This window comes from Hyperolius riggenbachi, chromosome 2 (assembly GCF_040937935.1).
Source record: "Hyperolius riggenbachi isolate aHypRig1 chromosome 2, aHypRig1.pri, whole genome shotgun sequence".
Taxonomy (NCBI): Eukaryota; Metazoa; Chordata; class Amphibia; order Anura; family Hyperoliidae; genus Hyperolius; species Hyperolius riggenbachi.
The window spans coordinates 359522185-359539812 of record NC_090647.1 but is presented as its reverse complement, the minus strand read 5'-3'; the positions used below and the strand labels follow the sequence as shown (position 1 = coordinate 359539812).

Genomic DNA, 17628 nt, shown 5'->3' with positions numbered 1-17628 from the left:
ACCCATCAATCACCCCCTGTCACTGCCACCCATCAATCAGCCCCTAACCTGCCCCTTGCGGGCAATCTGATCACCCACCCACATCAATAGATCGCCCGCAGATCCGACGTCAGATCACCTCCCAAGTGCAGTGTTTACATCTGTTATCTATCCTAAACACCCACTAATTACCCATCAATCACCCCCTATCACCACCTGTCACTGTTACCCATCAGATCAGATCCTAATCTGCCCCTTGCGGGCACCCAATCACCCGCCTACACGCTCAGATTGCCCTCAGACCCCCCTTATCAATTCGCCAGTGCAATATTTACATTTGTGCTTCCCTGTAATAACCCACTGATCACCTGTCAATCACCCATCAATCACCCCCTGTCACTGCCACCCATCAATCACCCCCTGGCACTGCCACCCATCAATCAGCCCCTAACCTGCCCCTTGCTGGCAATCTGATCACCCACCCACACCAATAGATCGCCCGCAGATCCGACATCAGATCACCTCCCAAGTGCAGTGTTTACATCTGTTATCTACCCTAAACACCCACTAATTACCCATCAATCACCCATCAATCACCCCCTATCACCACCTGTCACTGTTACCCATCAGATCAGACCCTAATCTGCCCCTTGCGGGCACCCAATCACCCGCCTACACGCTCAGATTGCCCTCAGACCCCCCTTATCAATTCGCCAGTGCAATATTTACATCTGTGCTTCCCTGTAATAACCCACTGATCACCTGTCAATCACCCATCAATCACCCCCTGTCACTGCCACCCATCAATCACCCCCTGGCACTGCCACCCATCAATCACCCCCTGTCACTGCCACTCATCAATCAGCCCCTAACCTGCCCCTTGCGGGCAATCTGATCACCCACCCACACCAATAGTTCGCCCGCAGATCCGACGTCAGATCACCTCCAAAGTGCAGTGTTTATATCTGTTCTCTACCCTAAACACTCACTAATTACCCATCAATTACCATCTGATTACCTGTCACTGCTACCTATCAGATTAGACCCCTATCTGCCCCTAGGGCACTCAATCACCCGCCCACACCCTCAGAATGCCCTCAGGCCCCAGCCCTGATCACCTCGCCAGTGCATTGCTTGCATCTATTCCCCCCTCTAATCACACCTTGAGACACCCATCAATCACCTCCTGTCACCCCCTAGCACACCTCTCCATCAGATCAGGCCCTAATTTGCCCCGTGTGGGCTCCTGATCACTCGGCCAAACCCTCAGATCCCCCTCAGACCCCCTTCCGATCACCTCCCCAGTGCATTGATTGCATCTATTTTCCCCTCTAACCACCCCCTGAGACACCCATCAATCACCTCCTGTCACCCCCCTAGCACTCCTATCCATCAGATCAGGCCCAATACAACCTGTCATCTAAAAGGCCACCCTGCATATGACCGGTTCCACAAAATTCGCCCCCTCATAGACCACCTGTCATCAAAATTTGCAGATGCTTATACCCCTGAACAGTCATTTTGAGACATTTGGTTTCCAGACTACTCACGGTTTTGGGCCCGTAAAATGCCAGGGCGGTATAGGAACCCCACAAACTGACCCCATTTTAGAAAAAAAGACACCCCAATGTATTCTGTTAGGTGTATGACGAGTTCATAGAAGATTTTATTTTTTGTCAAAAATTAGCGGAAATTGATTTTAGTTTTTTTTTCACAAAGTGTCATTTTTCACTAACTTGTGACAAAAAATAAAATCTTCTATGAACTCGCCATACACCTAACGGAATACCTTGGGGTGTCTTCTTTCTAAAATGGGGTCACTTGTGGGGTTCCTATACTGCCCTGGCATTTTAGGGGCCCTAAACCGTGAGGAGTGGTCTAGAAAACAAATGCCTCAAAATGACCTGTGACTAGGACGTTGGGCCCCTTAGCGCACCTAGGCTGCAAAAAAGTGTCACACATGTGGTATCGCCGTACTCAGGAGAAGTAGTATAATGTGTTTTGGGGTGTATTTTTACACATACCCATGCTGGGTGGGAGAAATCTCTCTGTAAATGGACAATTGTGTGTAAAAAAAATCAAACAATTGTCATTTACAGAGATATTTCTCCCACCCAGCATGGGTATGTGTAAAAATACACCCCAAAACACATTATACTACTTCTCCTGAGTACGGCGGTACCACATATGTGGCACTTTTTTACACCCTAAGTACGCTAAGGGGCCCAAAGTCCAATGAGTACCTTTAGGATTTCACAGGTCATTTTGCGACATTTGGTTTCAAGACTACTCCTCACGGTTTAGGGCCCCTAAAATGCCAGGGCAGTATAGGAACCCCACAAATGACCCCATTCTAGAAAGAAGACACCCAAACGTATTCCGTTAGGAGTATGGTGAGTTCATAGAAGATTTTATTTTTTGTCACAAGTTAGCGGAAAATGACACTTTGTGAAAAAAAACAATTAAAATCAATTTCCGCTAACTTGTGACCAAAAAATGGCATGGTGAGTCCGTGGCAGATTTCATTTTTTTTTGTCGCAAGTTAGAAGAAATGGAAACTTTTTTTTTTTTTGTCACAAAGTGTCATTTTCCGCTTACTTGTGACAAAAATTAATATCTTCTATGAACTCACTATGCCTCTCAGTGAATACTTTGGGATGTCTTCTTTCCAAAATGGGGTCATTTGGGGGGTATTTATACTATCCTGGAATTCTAACCCCTCATGAAACATGACAGGTGGTCAGAAAAGTCATAGATGCTTGAAAATGGGAAAATTCACTTTTTGCACCATAGTTTGTAAACGCTATAACTTTTACCCAAACCAATAAATATACACTGAATGGGGTTTTTTTTATCAAAAACATGTTTGTCCACATTTTTCGCGCTGCATGTATACAGAAATTTTACTTTATTTGAAAAATGTCAGCACAGAAAGTTAAAAAAAAATAATTTTTTTGCCAAAATTCATGTCTTTTTTGATGAATATAATAAAAAGTAAAAATTGCAGGAGCAATCAAATAGCACCAAAAGAAAGCTTTATTAGTGACAAGAAAAGGAGCCAAAATTCATTTAGGTGGTAGGTTGTATGAGCGAGCAATAAACCGTGAAAGCTGCAGTGGTCTGAATGGAAAAAAAGTGGCCGGTCCTTAAGGGGGGTAAAGCCCACGGTCCTCAAGTGGTTAAAGCGCTCTGATTTGAATCCTATCAAACATCTATGGAAAGTACTGAAACAAGAAGAAAATGCACCCCTCAAACTTAATATGTCTAGAGCAGTTTTCTTAGGCAGAATTAGCGAAACTGCATGGGTTACGTGAGGAAACACAGCTACATGGGGAGTAATGAAGATGCTGAGCCTGAGACGCTAGAGGAGAAACTAGAATTGCGCTGCTGGACAGTTGAGTTACTTCTCCCCTCCAGCACACTCCTCTCGCCACTCTGCCCCATGGGTCCAAAAGGCCTGAAGTAATTGCCTCAGGTGCCTTGTGGGTGATCCAGCCCTGTTGAATGCTGTATCTAAAGTGAGGAGGGGAAAAAAAATTATAAATAATTGAAGCACTTCACACCAGAAAGATATATTTTAAAGTATTTCTGTCTAATAATTCCAAGAATTAATTAATAAAAGAAAATGTCCAGGCTGCAATCGGCATAAAGAGACGGTTGATTGATTACCAGGAGAAGAGGAGATTACAATCAACAAGAAATCCTCCGTGCTGCAGTAAAGACTGCTAATGAAGACATGGGATGTGGAGAAGATCCCTGAATACCTCTAGAAAGTTATAGTTAAGAATATAATAGCACAACCACTGTCTTTATTATCCTGTTACTGGGTACTGTTCTATTACTGGGTACTTAATTGGGCCAGGCGATTTGCGTGAAAAGCTACCAAGCTTTCCAGCCGTGGGGGTGGTACTCTGGTAGGAAGCAGGAGGCTATGTTGCCATTGAACACACTGCAGCATGCTGTGAGGGATAGCGGACCCGCTGCCAGCATGCATATGGCAGCGGGCTCCGCTTCTCAGACTCTTACCGCCGGCGTGCCGCCGAGCGGGGCTGTGCGGTCGGCGGAGTCCGTATGCTCGGTGGACTCCGCCGCGCAGTTGCCTTCTGTGGGGTCCCTTTCGCCGGCACTTACCCGCCGCACAACGCGCGCGCGCGCGAGGAGGCAGGATCTTTATGCCTCGAGACGGGGAGTCAGCTGACCAGGCCAGTCAGCTGACTCCATCTCCGCTGGTGATTGGCTGGGGCTCTGGGGCAGCGCAGGGCAGCTCACTTGCTACAAATAGGACTTGCTAGTCAGTAGCAAGTTGTCTGCTGTCGTGAATACACTTCTGTGTAAGCGCTAAGACCTTAGTTCAGTGCCCTGGTGTTGATGCTAAGGATTTCACACCTTAGTTAGGATTGTATTTGATATTATCTGTGTTTGACTCCGGCTATCCTTGACTACTCTCTCGCTCTACGCTATTGTACCTCTGCCTATCTGATTCTTGTTGCCAACCTCTGCCTGATTACTGATTATTCTTCTGCCTTCTGCTCCTGTACCGCTGCCGCCATCTCTGTTGCTGAACCTTTGCCTGCCTGACCTTTCTCCCTTCAGTGGAACGTCTCCCACTGGAGGGTTATCTCTGAGGCTTGCCTCTCCGAGACGCTTGCCCCAAGCAGACGATTACTGCTAGGGGTCGAGATTCCTCATTTTGCCTGGTTAGAGGATCTCACTCACGGGATTCCCATTCAGAGGTAACCACACCTCTATAGAATTACCGTGTGGTGGATATTTCCACACTTCTGTGATATATATTACTGTCTTTATTGTGTTTCTTTTGCTGAGGTGTCCAGAGGTTAGCTAATTACCTGTATTATCGGTGATTCTGCAGATCATCAATAATCAGGTATTTATCTGCTTTCTTGGTGATACTGCAGATCACCAATAATCAGATTCTCTCTGTGCGCTGACACCAATCGTTACACATGCATTTTTGTCTGATATGGAGAACTGCAATGCAGGTGACTGTGCATTTTGCTATAAAGCATATAATGTTTGGATGACTTGATAGTTTTATTTCTTCTTCAGCTTCTTTTACTTACTTGGAATTATTTTAAAAAAGTAGCTTTTGTAGCTTGTGAGTTGTGATGCAATTGTACAGATGTACCTGGATGTGACATAACTGTCTGCAGTGATCCACTCTGTGTCATAGTACAGAGCAGTGAAGATAAGTGCTCAAGGCTGGTGACAAATCATGACTTCAATAAGATAAAACAATGAAACAATGTATCTAATATAGGGCTGGGTGTGTTTAGTAAGTCATTAAAATGTGAATTTGGCAACATAAATATTTGTGTAGAGAAAGGTTATTGCATGTCGCCAAGTCAAAATATTTGCAATAAATATTAAATTAAACACAAGATCTGTCTTTATTTACTTCATTTAATTACAGTCTTCATGTATTGTATGTCATGTGGTAACCTTTTCCACTTTAAAAGTGAAAGCCAGGTAGAGAATTCTCTATGTAGTAACACACTTCCATGATTACACTGTTCAGCCTGCACTAGGAACCAATTCAGGGGATCTATGACCCGGTTCAGCTGGGCGTCCCGTGGTGTCTTGTCCAAATATTTTTCTGCAAGCATGGCAGTTTTAGTCCGTTTCTGGCGTTGCTTCCCAGCATGCATCATTTTTAACTCATGCAGGGGGACACGGAGGTGCGGTGCTTAGTGATCCTGGAAAGCTGCATGTAGCTTCCATGATCGTCTGAAATGACAGGAGAAATTGGGATTGGAATGTGGCATTTGCGCAAATGATGGTAAACGGAATGGACAGCAATTAAATGAGGAGCCCATCATTTAGCACCATGGGACGCCCGTCTGAACCAGCTCTTTGGGACCAGGATTTAAAAGGGAAAAGCATAAGTACTCACCTCACGATGCAGGGAGATGGATCCAGCGACGTCTCCCTGATGATGAGCTCTACACCAATCCATCTTCCTTCATCATCCGGCCGGCGGGTATGCTCGATGTTACATGACGGGCAATGGACTTAGCATGGGAGTCATCCAGAATATTAAAGATCCGATCCACCGTGACAGTCGTTATTGCAGCACGACACTAAGTGACGGTCGTGTGATCGTGAGCCTGTACTTACAGCGCGAGATTGTGTAAATGACCGCTCGTTGCTCAAAAAAATGCTAGTCATCGGGAAAATCATCAGAAGAATCACAAGGTGGGACCAGTCCCTTTAGGGACCAGGATTTTAAAGGGAAAATCATATGCTGAGGGGAGTGATCAATTTACATACAATCATTAGTCCTCTTTACTCAAGACACATACTGCAAGCTGGAACACTAGTCTAGCAGCAATAAAAACAGCTAGGTTGTAAATTGTATTTATTCAATTGCTAGCAGCCATTGTGATCTAGCTGAAAGCTGTAGCTGAAGCTCTTCTTCCCTATGCCAGCACAGCTCATGTATAGGTGTAAGTACTGTTTTTATCGCTGTTAGTGTTTCAGCTTGCTGTGAGTGTGCTGAGAGTTAATGATTGTTAGCACTAGGAACCAGTCTGCACCTCATACATACTATACATCAGTATAGCATCTAAAGCATTAAAATCCAAGCCGCATACTTAGTAGAGTGTATGGACAGACCCCACATGTTGGTATATGCTGTTTATGAGGGCCCGTTACCATTAGCGTGGAAAATGGTCCAAATCCGCAGAGTTTCCCCGCAGGCAAATTGCACGGGGAAACTCTGCCATAGGGAATAACGGTGCTGCCAGCCAAATCGCTTGCCATAGCGATTCGGCCGACATTGCTGTCAGTTTTTGTGCGAGTGGCACAGCATGGCATAGCACAGCTTCCCGGAATTGGCTGTGCACTCACAGAAGAGGAAGTGCCGCCGCCCATCTTGTAGGACATGCGGTGGCTAGTGGAAACCCTGCCTTAGTCTTTTTTTTCTTTACATATGCGCGAGCAGCCTAGTGAGAAAGGACATCTCCATTCTCATAGGCTAGCTTCAATTTAATCAGCCTCCACCCACTCTGTCCACATAAAAATTGAGTACTGCACAGGATCCGTTTGCATCCTTTGGGTTCCGTTCTATTCAATTCCGATAAATGGAACATTTGTACTTGCAGTGTGAACTGAGTAACTGTTCTGTGAACCGCGCAATGTTCAATGGTATATCATAATAGTACAAAATATCAAGTCCTCTTGATATCCAGTATATTATCCATTTTGGCCTAATGCATGGTCTTTACAACAAAATGTATATGTGTAGCCTGCATTCTCCTTTCTCAGGACTCTTGCACACTACATGCGATTCAGATTTTTTTATCTGATCCATTTTTGATTCCGATTAAAAAACATACTGCATGCTGCTATGTTTTTTCAAAAAAATCGGACGTATAAAAAAATAAATCGGAATCGCATGTAGTATGCAAGAGGCCTCACACTGATTTGTGTCAACAGGATGACAATGAAGTAAACACACATTTCTGAGTGCTTTACAAAACACTCCTCACCTGCTGTAGTTGCAACACCAACTTAGTCTAGAGGCCTGATTCACAAAGCGGTGCAAACTTTTTCGCTGACTTTTTCGCGCGCAATTTGCCGCGATTCACGCGAATCACGGCAAATTGCGCGCGCAAAAGTCCGCGATCGCGCGAATCGCGGCACTTTGCGTGCGCAAAAGTCCGCGAAAAAGTTTGCACCGCTTTGTGAATCAGGTCCTAGATATTCAGTCACACTACTGGTATTAAATACCAACAATAAAACATCACTTTTCGTTCAGATATTCAAACTGTGACCATTAAATGATTAAATCATTCAGGGCCTTCTTTGGCTGTGCGCTCCCTGACCCCATATCCTATTCTGCTGTGTCAGTTTCCATGTGTAGAGACAGGGTGCAGTCGCTGGAAGGAAATGTGAGGATACAGAAAAAGGAAGAACAGTGTTTGTTTATTGCAGAGAATGTCAACTACAAGTTTATTTATTGTTAAGCAAAATATGAAACCGAACACTGAAAAAATACAAATAAACAAAAAAAGCAAAACAGTAATGATTTATGGAAAGCTGAAGTCTTTGAGCAAATAATGGGATTCGCCTTAAAATGGATTTACATCCAAAGTTACACTTAGAGGAAATCTGACCTGAAAATAAACTTATGAGATGATTTATTGCTTGGTTAGTAGTATGGATAGATAGAACATCCCTGCTGTCTCTCATTTTTATATTTAGTTTAAGACCTGCAATTGAAATGTGAAGTGTAAACATCAGCCATGACTGTGCGAGGTAGAATATGGTTTGTTTAGCTTCAAGGGAAGAGAATTAGTAACATCTGAAATTTTCAGTTCTATTTATGTGTTTATCACAAGTTTGTGTGCAGACAGATATAAGTGTTTTGCTTCCTATTTATTTCTCAGGAGAGTCCACCTCATTTGCATAGATAAAATAGTTTGTTTTTATAACGTTTGTAATGTAATGCAATGAATAATAATAAAAAAAACTAGAAAGTGAACACAGGTAAGCTGTATGTACCCATGTGTATCTCATGTCACAGTTCAGGTATGCTTTAAAGAACAAGCGACACCCATGCTAACCTAGAAATAAAAAACACATATATAAGTAGATAAATACTACTTCTACTTACATAACAGATGTATTGTGCTATCCACGTAATGATTCCTGTGAATTTTATAAAGGAAAAGCAGAAAATCCTATTCTAGGCAGTGGCCATCTTGCCAAGCTAATGCTGACATCATATCCTCCCTGACTCTTGTTTCCCCCCCTCCCTTCTCTTGCTCATTGTGTATTCATTAGCTGCCCTGCTCCTCCCAGAGTCTTCAGACACTCCCACTGAAGTGTATACTAACAACTGCACTATCTTTTTTTTTATTTACACATCCAATCACTGAGTCACCTCAGCCTTGCTTGTAAACACAAGTAATCAGAGGGTGTTTCTGATAAGCAGCTAGGCAGGGAAATAAATGGAAGAGGAGGAATATATTATAGATAAAAAGAACTCCCAGCATTCAACTCTTTGGCACTGTTTGGCACTAGGGCCAGTGCTCCTAAAGTATGTAATAACTACAATCCATAACAGCAGAAAAAGTGTTGTAAGTTTTGAATGCAGGATTAGCATCTTTGGGCCATATGCAATTAACTTTTTCACCTGAGTTATATCCCAAGTGATAATTTTCATCTTCTCTTTAAACTAATTTTTCAGCATTTTACAATTGAATAAGTACACAAAAGTTGGTGAAAAAGTACTATCAAATTTATTCTGAGTATTTTCTTGCATGCTGGTTGTTTGAAAGGGATTTTATGACAAGTAGGTAAAATATCACTTAGGAGAAAACTCAGGTGAAAAAGTGAATTGCATATGGGCCATTATCACTTAATACACTCAGACCAGTTGCTGTTGAAATTTGATTTTTATGGTGACAATACCACTTTAACACATATCAATAGAGCACATGTCAATATTACCAAATCACATGATTATGTTGAGCAAAAACATCCCTGCCTCTTGGCACTAATTTCTGCTTCCTGCAACTTCTTATCATTGTGGTGGAATAGGAAATAGAAGCTGAGGTGAAGGAGAAGACCATCACAGGTCATTATGGAAACACAGAGACTGTGTGCCCAATTTACTAAGGTATCTCCAGTTATCGTCAGTGGGGATATTATATCCAGCAAACCTGCATTTTCTTTTCTTTGAATTTCTGCTATTAAGTTATTAGAAACCTGGGCCTTTATTCAATTCACTTTTTCTCCTAAGTTTTCTTCAAGTAGATATTTTTTCCTCTTTAATTTGAAATTAATTTTCAACAATCTGAAATTGAAAAAGTGCCAAAAAAAAGGATACAAAGTACTTTCAAAGTTGTTCTGAGTATTTTCTTGCTTGCTGGTGGCCTAAAAGGCATGCTATTAATAAAGTGTGAAAATAACTCCTAGGAGAAAAACAATTCACCTTTTCCTTGGAGTTTTCTCCTAGGAGATAATTTTTCAACTTCTGTTTAAAATAACTTTTTAGCACTCTGCAATTGAAATAAAGTACTAAAAAGTAGGTGAAAATATTCTGTCAAAATTATTCTGAGTATTTTCTTGCTTGTTGGTGCCTTGAAGGGACACTTGAGCCAGAAAAAAAATGAGTTTTACTCACCTGGGGCTTCTACCAGCCCCCTGCAGCAGTCCTGTGCCCTTGCAGCCACTCACTAATCCTCTGGTCCCCCGCTGCCAGCTAGTTTCGTTTTTACCGACAGGCCCGACAGGACTGGCCACGTGTAGCTTCCTCCGCATTCCCGACTGCAATTAGCACTATTGCGGGCCGCAACGCGTACAAAAATACGTGTTGCCACATATCTATGCGTTGGTAACGCGGCAACGCGTATTTTTGTACGCATTGCAGCCCGCAATAGCGCTAATTGCAGTCGGGAATGCGGAGAAAGCTACTCGTCCTGTCGAGCCTGTCGGCAAAAACCAAACTAGCTGGCAGTGGGGGACCAGAGGATTAGGGCCTGTTTCCACTGCACGCAGATTGGATGCAGAATGGATGCAGAAAAACTGACTCCAATGAAAGCCTATGGACTTGTTTCCACTAAATGTGATTTTTCTGATGCAGATTTTCCCATAGGCATTCATTGGAGTCAGTTTTTCTGCATCCATTCTGCATCTAATCTGCGTGTAGTGGAAACAGGCCCTTAGTGAGTGGCTGCGAGAGCACAGGACTGCTGCAGGGGGCTGGTAAAAGCCTCAGGTAAGTAAAACGCTTTTTTTTTCTGGCTTAAGTGTCCCTTTAAAAGGCATGTTATTGATAAGATGTGAAAATATCACCTAGGAGAAAAAGTGAATTGGATCGGGCCCTTGGATTCATATCAGATCATAATTGTAGTTCTATGCAGTATTCGCAGTAACAATTTTTTTTTCTTTTTAATAAATCCAAAGTTTCACTTTAAGTTTCTTCATTAACTGCAATTACACAACTAATGCTTAACCCTCCTGGCGGTGTATTATAAACCGCCAGGGGACAGCGCAGCCGTTTTTTTTATTTTTATTTTTTTTTAAATCATGTAGCGAGCCTAGGGCTCGCTACATGATAGCCGCTGTGCAGCGGCATCCCCCTACCCTCTTCGATCGCCTCCGGCGATCGGCGATCAGGAAATCCCGTTCAAAGAACGGGATTTCCTGGAGGGCTTCCCCCGTCGCCATGGCGATGGGGCGGGATGACGTCACCGACGTCATGGACGTCGTGACGTCTAAGGGAGTCCTGATCCACCCCGCAGTGTGCCTGGTGCTGATAGGCCAGGCAGCGCAGGGGTCTGGGGGGGGGCTCTGCGGCGACGCGGATAGCGGCGAATCAGCGCGGGGCGGCGGCGATCGGTGTTCTCACGCAGCAAGAAAAGTGCTAGCTGCGTGCAGCAAAACAAAATTGCGCAAATCGGCCCAGCAGGGCCTGAGAAAACCTCCTGCGTGGCTTACCCGCCAGGAAGGTTAAATAACTTTTCAGTATGACCCAGGTGATGGCTGTGATTATTAACCACATAAGAAAAAGTCAGCCCAGGGTAGCTTCATCATTTATGGTGTTCCAACTGGAGATCCAGATCTCTGGAAACTCCTTATTAAAACCAAACCTCCTAATTATAACCAATTATTATTATTGTTTTGATTTACATAAACTGCCTGAGTAAAGGAAAGGGATAATTCGTTTAGAGAAGGTAAGCACAAAATGATGATGCAGAACATTAACACTCCGACTTTGGGTGAAGGTTTGCTTTAAGCTGGACATGGCTATTGAGTTAAAGGGGGATTCTGAGCACGGGCTGAATACAGTACAGAATAGTTATTAGATACCACTTTAGGACGAGTAAGAGCTCAGTAATACAAGGCAGGTTCAGGGAGCAACTATCTTCATTAGTGTTACTATGAAGTATTACCTTTACAAATTGAACATTTTACATTGAACCATCAATCAGTTAGCTGTGCTTCCTGCAGCTGTGCTTTGGGCCATACAGATTTCATGCCTGGAACACACAATCAATCGATTATTTCCAACATGTCCGATCTACTTCTACTTCGGATCGATAAAGGGATCAATTTTGTGCAGTTCTGATATCAAAATCAATCCCTTTATCAATCAAAAGCAGCTCAGACATGTTGAAAACTTTTGATCAATGGGAAATTTTCCATTGTATGATTTATTTTGCACAGTGTGTATTATATTTTTTCAAGCACAATTTTGTAGCCACTTTTTGAGAATACATGCTATCATTTTTATGTGAATTTTACCTTTCATGTGCGGTGCTTGTGTGTATATTTTGTAGTGCAGTTTCATCACAGTAGCTATAACATTAAAGGTGGCCATACATATAGCGATATTGTGGCCAATTGACTATACGATTTGATAATTATTATTGAATCCGATGAAAATTGCAACAAGCATGCCCGATTGATGATTCAACCAATTTTGGGCCAAAATTGGGCAAATGTATCGATCAAGCAAGCTGAAAATTCTTGGGCCATCGTGGTAGATTCGGTGCATGGCAATAACAGTGTGTGATATAGTGACGAGCAAAGAACCCTGCCCTCCCAAATGTTAATGTGCCCCCCCGCCCCCGCCCCAGTGCCCATGCATTAAAATCTCTCACCTGTTTGGCCGCTATGAGTCCAGCGGCTCCTTCTTCTGCATATTAGGGTCCCATGTGGCTGCCGGATACAGCGCTTGCGCATGTGTGACATCACACACACACACACACGCACACACACCAATAGCTATAGGCGGCAGTCATGTAGGACATGAATGCGGAAGGAGAGCAGCTGGACTAGCGGCAGTTGGAGAGGTGAGAGATTCTTATGCATGGGCACCGGGGGACACAATATTTGGGGTACAGCAATGGATGCGGCAGATGCAGCATCACAAGGCCAATTCCCAAGAGATTTCATGCTGAAATTGATCAGGAATTGGCCTGCGGTGTATGGGCAGCCAACAAATCTCTCTCAGATCAGATTCCATCAGAGAGAAATCTGTCTCTTGGCCAATCCACCCACCCATCACTAGATGTATGGGCACCTTAAGAATCTGGGAGGGACTGGTGGTGTGCAGCCCTTCTATGAAAAAGCTGGCTAATTCTTGTAGAGATCACTTGACATAGGGGTGGAAATCCTGAAATGTGTAGTGTTGTCATTCACATCCTCATCATGCCATTAATGTAACTGGAGCACAACCAGGGTAAGTTTCCACCTATGGCACCATTATAAACAGTGCATGCATCTCTGAGACAATGGCCTCAATTCACTAAGCTTATCTCCTGTCTTTAATAACTCTTCTAGAGTTGTTACCATGGTGATAAGGCATGTAGTATTCAGGAAACATTTTACCTCAGTTAACCTAAAGTTAACTCTTCTGTCTTTAACTTAACTCTTTAATCCTTAAAATAACTCCAGAGTTAAAGAGAGGCTGTTCATTAACTGTGTGTGAAAATAACTACAGAGGAGGTAACTTAACTACAGAGGAGGTAAATTAACTACAGAGGAGGTAAATTAACTACAGAGGAGGTAACGTAAGGAATGAAGAGATAAGATAACTCTTACTGTGTGGAGGTAAGTTTTCTCTTGCCTTATTATCTCCAGCATGATCTTAGTGAATTGAGGCCAATGTCAGCTGGAGGCTGTTTCATGCATGTTTTTTTTCTGCAATATTGAAGTGCAATGTCACTATCCCTACTTCATATAGTAGTAGCGGTAGTGTTGTAACATATCTGTCATCATTTGGGGTATTAAGGATTCTGCACCATGTTGGATTGGAGTTTCTTTTCTAAGTTTTCACCCTGGCCAGTTTTCATTTCTGTTTATTTTGTTATTATTTCTCTGAATCTGATTTGCTACTTGAGATGAAACCAAGCAAAATTGAACACATCAGTGTTTAGTGAATTTGCTTGTATGGGCTTCATACATAATGGCTTCATTCCAAACTCTTATTACCAACATTTTAGTAAACAGTCAGTGGTGTGGGTCAGGCTCTGGCAGCAGAATTGTCTAGGGTTATGCCATCCCTGACAATATATTCCTTTAAAGGCACTTCACAGAGATAGTTTAGGATTATAAGTAGTGGGTACTCTTTAGCCTGGTTGACGTGTCCTCAGCAGTGAAACATTCTCTTGGCACAAGTCTCTCAACTGAAGGACTTATTCTGACACTTTTAATGCTTGGAGGATCAGAGTAAGCTCATAGCACCAGGTCTCATATCTGTAGGCCATCCGTATCTGGGCTACATTGGTTTTGCGGATGTCATTGCCTTGAGGTCCTTCTTTGTGATAGTCATCACCCAGGAAATGTAATTTTTCCTAAGGTAATAAAAAAAAACATAATCAATATAACGCAAGTAACATAATTCACTTAAGTATACATTTTGTCATAGTTCTGTCGTGAACATTCCGTTTCATAATTAGTCATTTTGCTTGAAGCAGTGGTTTACAACTCCTAATTTGTGTAGGTAACAGCGCATATATTCGAGTATTCAGTGTAAACATGTACAACCATCATCAACATTAAAGTCAAGAAGACGGCAGCACTGACAAGTAAACTAAATGATGCCATGAGCGACCAGAGTGTGGACTCTGGGGCCTTTATGAAAACATGAGGAACAATCATAAGGCATCTATAAATCAATAAAGCAGATAAACAGCTAGTGCTAGCAAGGATTAATTTTTTTTTTTAAAAAGGCCTGGAGGGCATGAAGATCCAGCGGAATTTGCAGAAGAGGAAACAGTCTGGAGGACCAAGAAGTGACCAAAGAGTAAGCTGCAGAAAAGCAGCAAAGGGACTCACAAAGGAGTTATGCATAGAAGAGTCCCAACGTGCTGCCAAACTCAAACTGTAGCCCACTTGGCTGCCCATTTTTTCAGAAAAGACTACCGAAGTAAAGGTTGTCTGCAGGTAAGCCTATGACAATAGCTCAAAGGACCATCAAATACTACTGTGTTTCATACTTAGTGTGGCTCATCTGTGCTTCTTACATTTAAATAAGACTCATAATGTTAAAAAAAAAAAAAGATGTAGTCAGACAAAAAAAAATATATAAAACAAATGCTTGCCTCATGGGACATCCCACACTGCAGAACACTGTTCTTGGCAATCTCACACATGTCACACGTGCTGAGTTTGAAGACTTGAGCAGCAATAGCATATTCTTCCATAAGGGGCTCCTGTACGGTAAAAATGTTCAATTTATCGCAAGGGCTGTTTTTCATTATTATTATTATTATTTTAAGTTATACTGTATGCAGGCAGACCTGCTCATTGTTATTACTGTAGACTAGAAATATAAAATTGCAACAATTTTGTAAATGTATTCCATGTGTTTGCTAGATTGCTCTGTAAAAGTTAATACAGTATAATACAGAAAATCAATATTGAAAACATTGCTTTTACCTTGGTGTAATGGAACTGCATAGGGTCATCTGTAGACAGTGAGACCACCAGGCCTTTTTCATGGAAATCCAGCAAGGGGTTTTTGGCATACTCCAGGAAGAGGCTGTTGTTACTCAATGGTGACATAGCAATTGGGAGCTTTGTCAGGAAATACAGGTATTGCAGGACAGGGCTCTAAAAAAAAAAATAAAAGTTATATGTTATTAGCACAACTGCATCAAAATTTGAGGGTCCCAGCTTCAAGTTCAATCAGTCACACTTAAAGCATATGGTCTATATTTATTCACACGGTTTTAATAGGTTTCTTCTGGAGTCCTTCCAGGGCCGGTGTAGACATTTTGCTGCCCGAGGCAAAGAGGCAAACTTGTGAGGAAGCCCCCCCCCCCCCCATCCTTTTTGGATTTGAAAAGATTGCCCAGCACCTAACAATTTGCACCGCACATTATAGCTGCAGTGCAACCAAGAAAAAAACCCACCCTCAGTATAGGTAGGTAGCCCGGTATAGGTGCTCCCTTTATAGGATTGTAAGCTGATTTATCTGTTAGCACTGGGCTCCGGCTGAGAGGAATCCACCAGACCCTGACTCAGATGAAATTATCAAAGATTTATTTGTGACCTAATGGTGGTCACTGGTAGCTGCAATCAACCCGTAACACTTCAATAACACAATACACCTCCCTTGCACATCACATGTCAAAATACACAATCCTCTAGTCTTCACAGCCTGTGTACCGGTAAAAGCTGCAGAATAAAAAGGTTAAGTTACATACAAATTATATATGAAAGTTGAGCTACAAAGGTGTTCTTGTACAATAATCAACCGCATTACAGCATGTTTACATCACAGTACCATAGGTGGGGCATGGGCTGGGGAAGGGAATGGTCTACTGAGCAATTCAGTTCCTAAACAGTTCTCAGTCCCTTGCAGCCAAGTCCAAGCTATATTGCTCAGTAAAACCTGAGGGAACTCGTGACAGTTTTCAAGATGGTACTGTACAGTTTCACAGTTCGTTGGGTGATCCCAAAAAGGATGTTCACTTTGCTCAGAAGATCTCTTAAACTCTTTACGCTTGATAGTATCCCATCAAACCCACTTCACACTTAGCAACACCTGCCTGGATAGGGCCTCCTCCCCAAAACAACAAACGAAACAAAATATAAATCAAATAATTAAAAATAAAAGTAAACAAAATAAAATATAAAAGTGACCAATGCACCCAGCTATACCACCATGATCACTCTCCCACAATATAACTCTCTTTCTGTGCACTTTGACTTTTAGGCTGAATAAACTCTAATTTAGAGTTGTTGCAAAACTTGTACTCCAAGCAAGTTGACTCTGTAGCTTGGTCAGATGTCAGTTCACTCCTCACTGTAGCACACTTTTAGTATCACAAGACACAACACAACTCCTCCTCTTTCACTTATCTTCTTTTAATACTGACAGGTTCTCTTTACTCTCACGGCCTTAGTTATCTCCTCTTTCTTTAGGACTGTGTACTCAGGTAATATGCATAAATCATAATTTGGTTCACTTCTTGTATCAAACTCTTAGTAACACTTCAGAACATAGCACAGAAGAGCACATGAACTTTAACTCTTGACTTGAAACAGACTTGACAGGAACAATGTCTCTACACCAGGACTTAATGCAAGTGGGGGGCTGTGTCGGCTCTGCGGTGTACTTATGGAGGCTGTTAATGTCTCTTAGTGACAGCAAGGCCTTCTCACTCAATGCACTTTATGTAATCAGCAGAAGATTTCTTCACCTTAGCTGGGCAGCTGTATCTTGCATCATCATCAACACAAGATCTCTGCATCGTTAAAGCTTTTGCACAAAAACAGTCTCTAGTAACAGCACTTTGAACAGAATTGGCCTCTTCAGGTTCTGGGTTGCTATATTTCTATCTCAGCAAGCCTCCACTAAACACTGGCTACTAACTGAACACACACTGTAACTTGTAGTTGGCTCTCAGGCCCATACTCATCTGGCTGCCGGTGTTTCTTTCTGTCTGGGCTAGCTCGGATGTACTCTGTGCAGGCTGCCTCTGGCCTCCGGTCACTGTCTGGCCGGGTTGCCGCTGCCTTACTTGCTCCCCTGTAGTCTCTGGGTCCCCTCTTAGCCTCCGGGGTGACTGCTGCGGCCTTCCTCTCCCATGGCCTCCTTTCCCGCTCCCTACCGCCCCCTCCTTACATCTCCTAAGTTCCGCTCTCCTCCCTCTCTTGTGCGCTCTT

At 42.8% G+C, this 17628-nt stretch overlaps 1 protein-coding gene across 1 annotated transcript in view; it reads right to left on the bottom strand.

Annotated features, from left to right (window-relative positions):
- Positions 1–14139: 14139 nt before the first annotated feature.
- The window catches only part of AMPD1 (adenosine monophosphate deaminase 1), an 81085-nt gene continuing 77596 nt past the window's right edge, over positions 14140–17628 (bottom strand). Inside the window, exons 13-15 of the mRNA XM_068269692.1 lie at positions 15394–15567; positions 15057–15167; positions 14140–14306 (exon numbers count right to left, since the gene is read on the bottom strand). Of these exons, the coding sequence (XP_068125793.1) occupies positions 14148–14306; positions 15057–15167; positions 15394–15567 (444 nt within the window). The 3' untranslated portion in view covers positions 14140–14147. The remainder of the gene's footprint in view (positions 14307–15056; positions 15168–15393; positions 15568–17628) is intronic.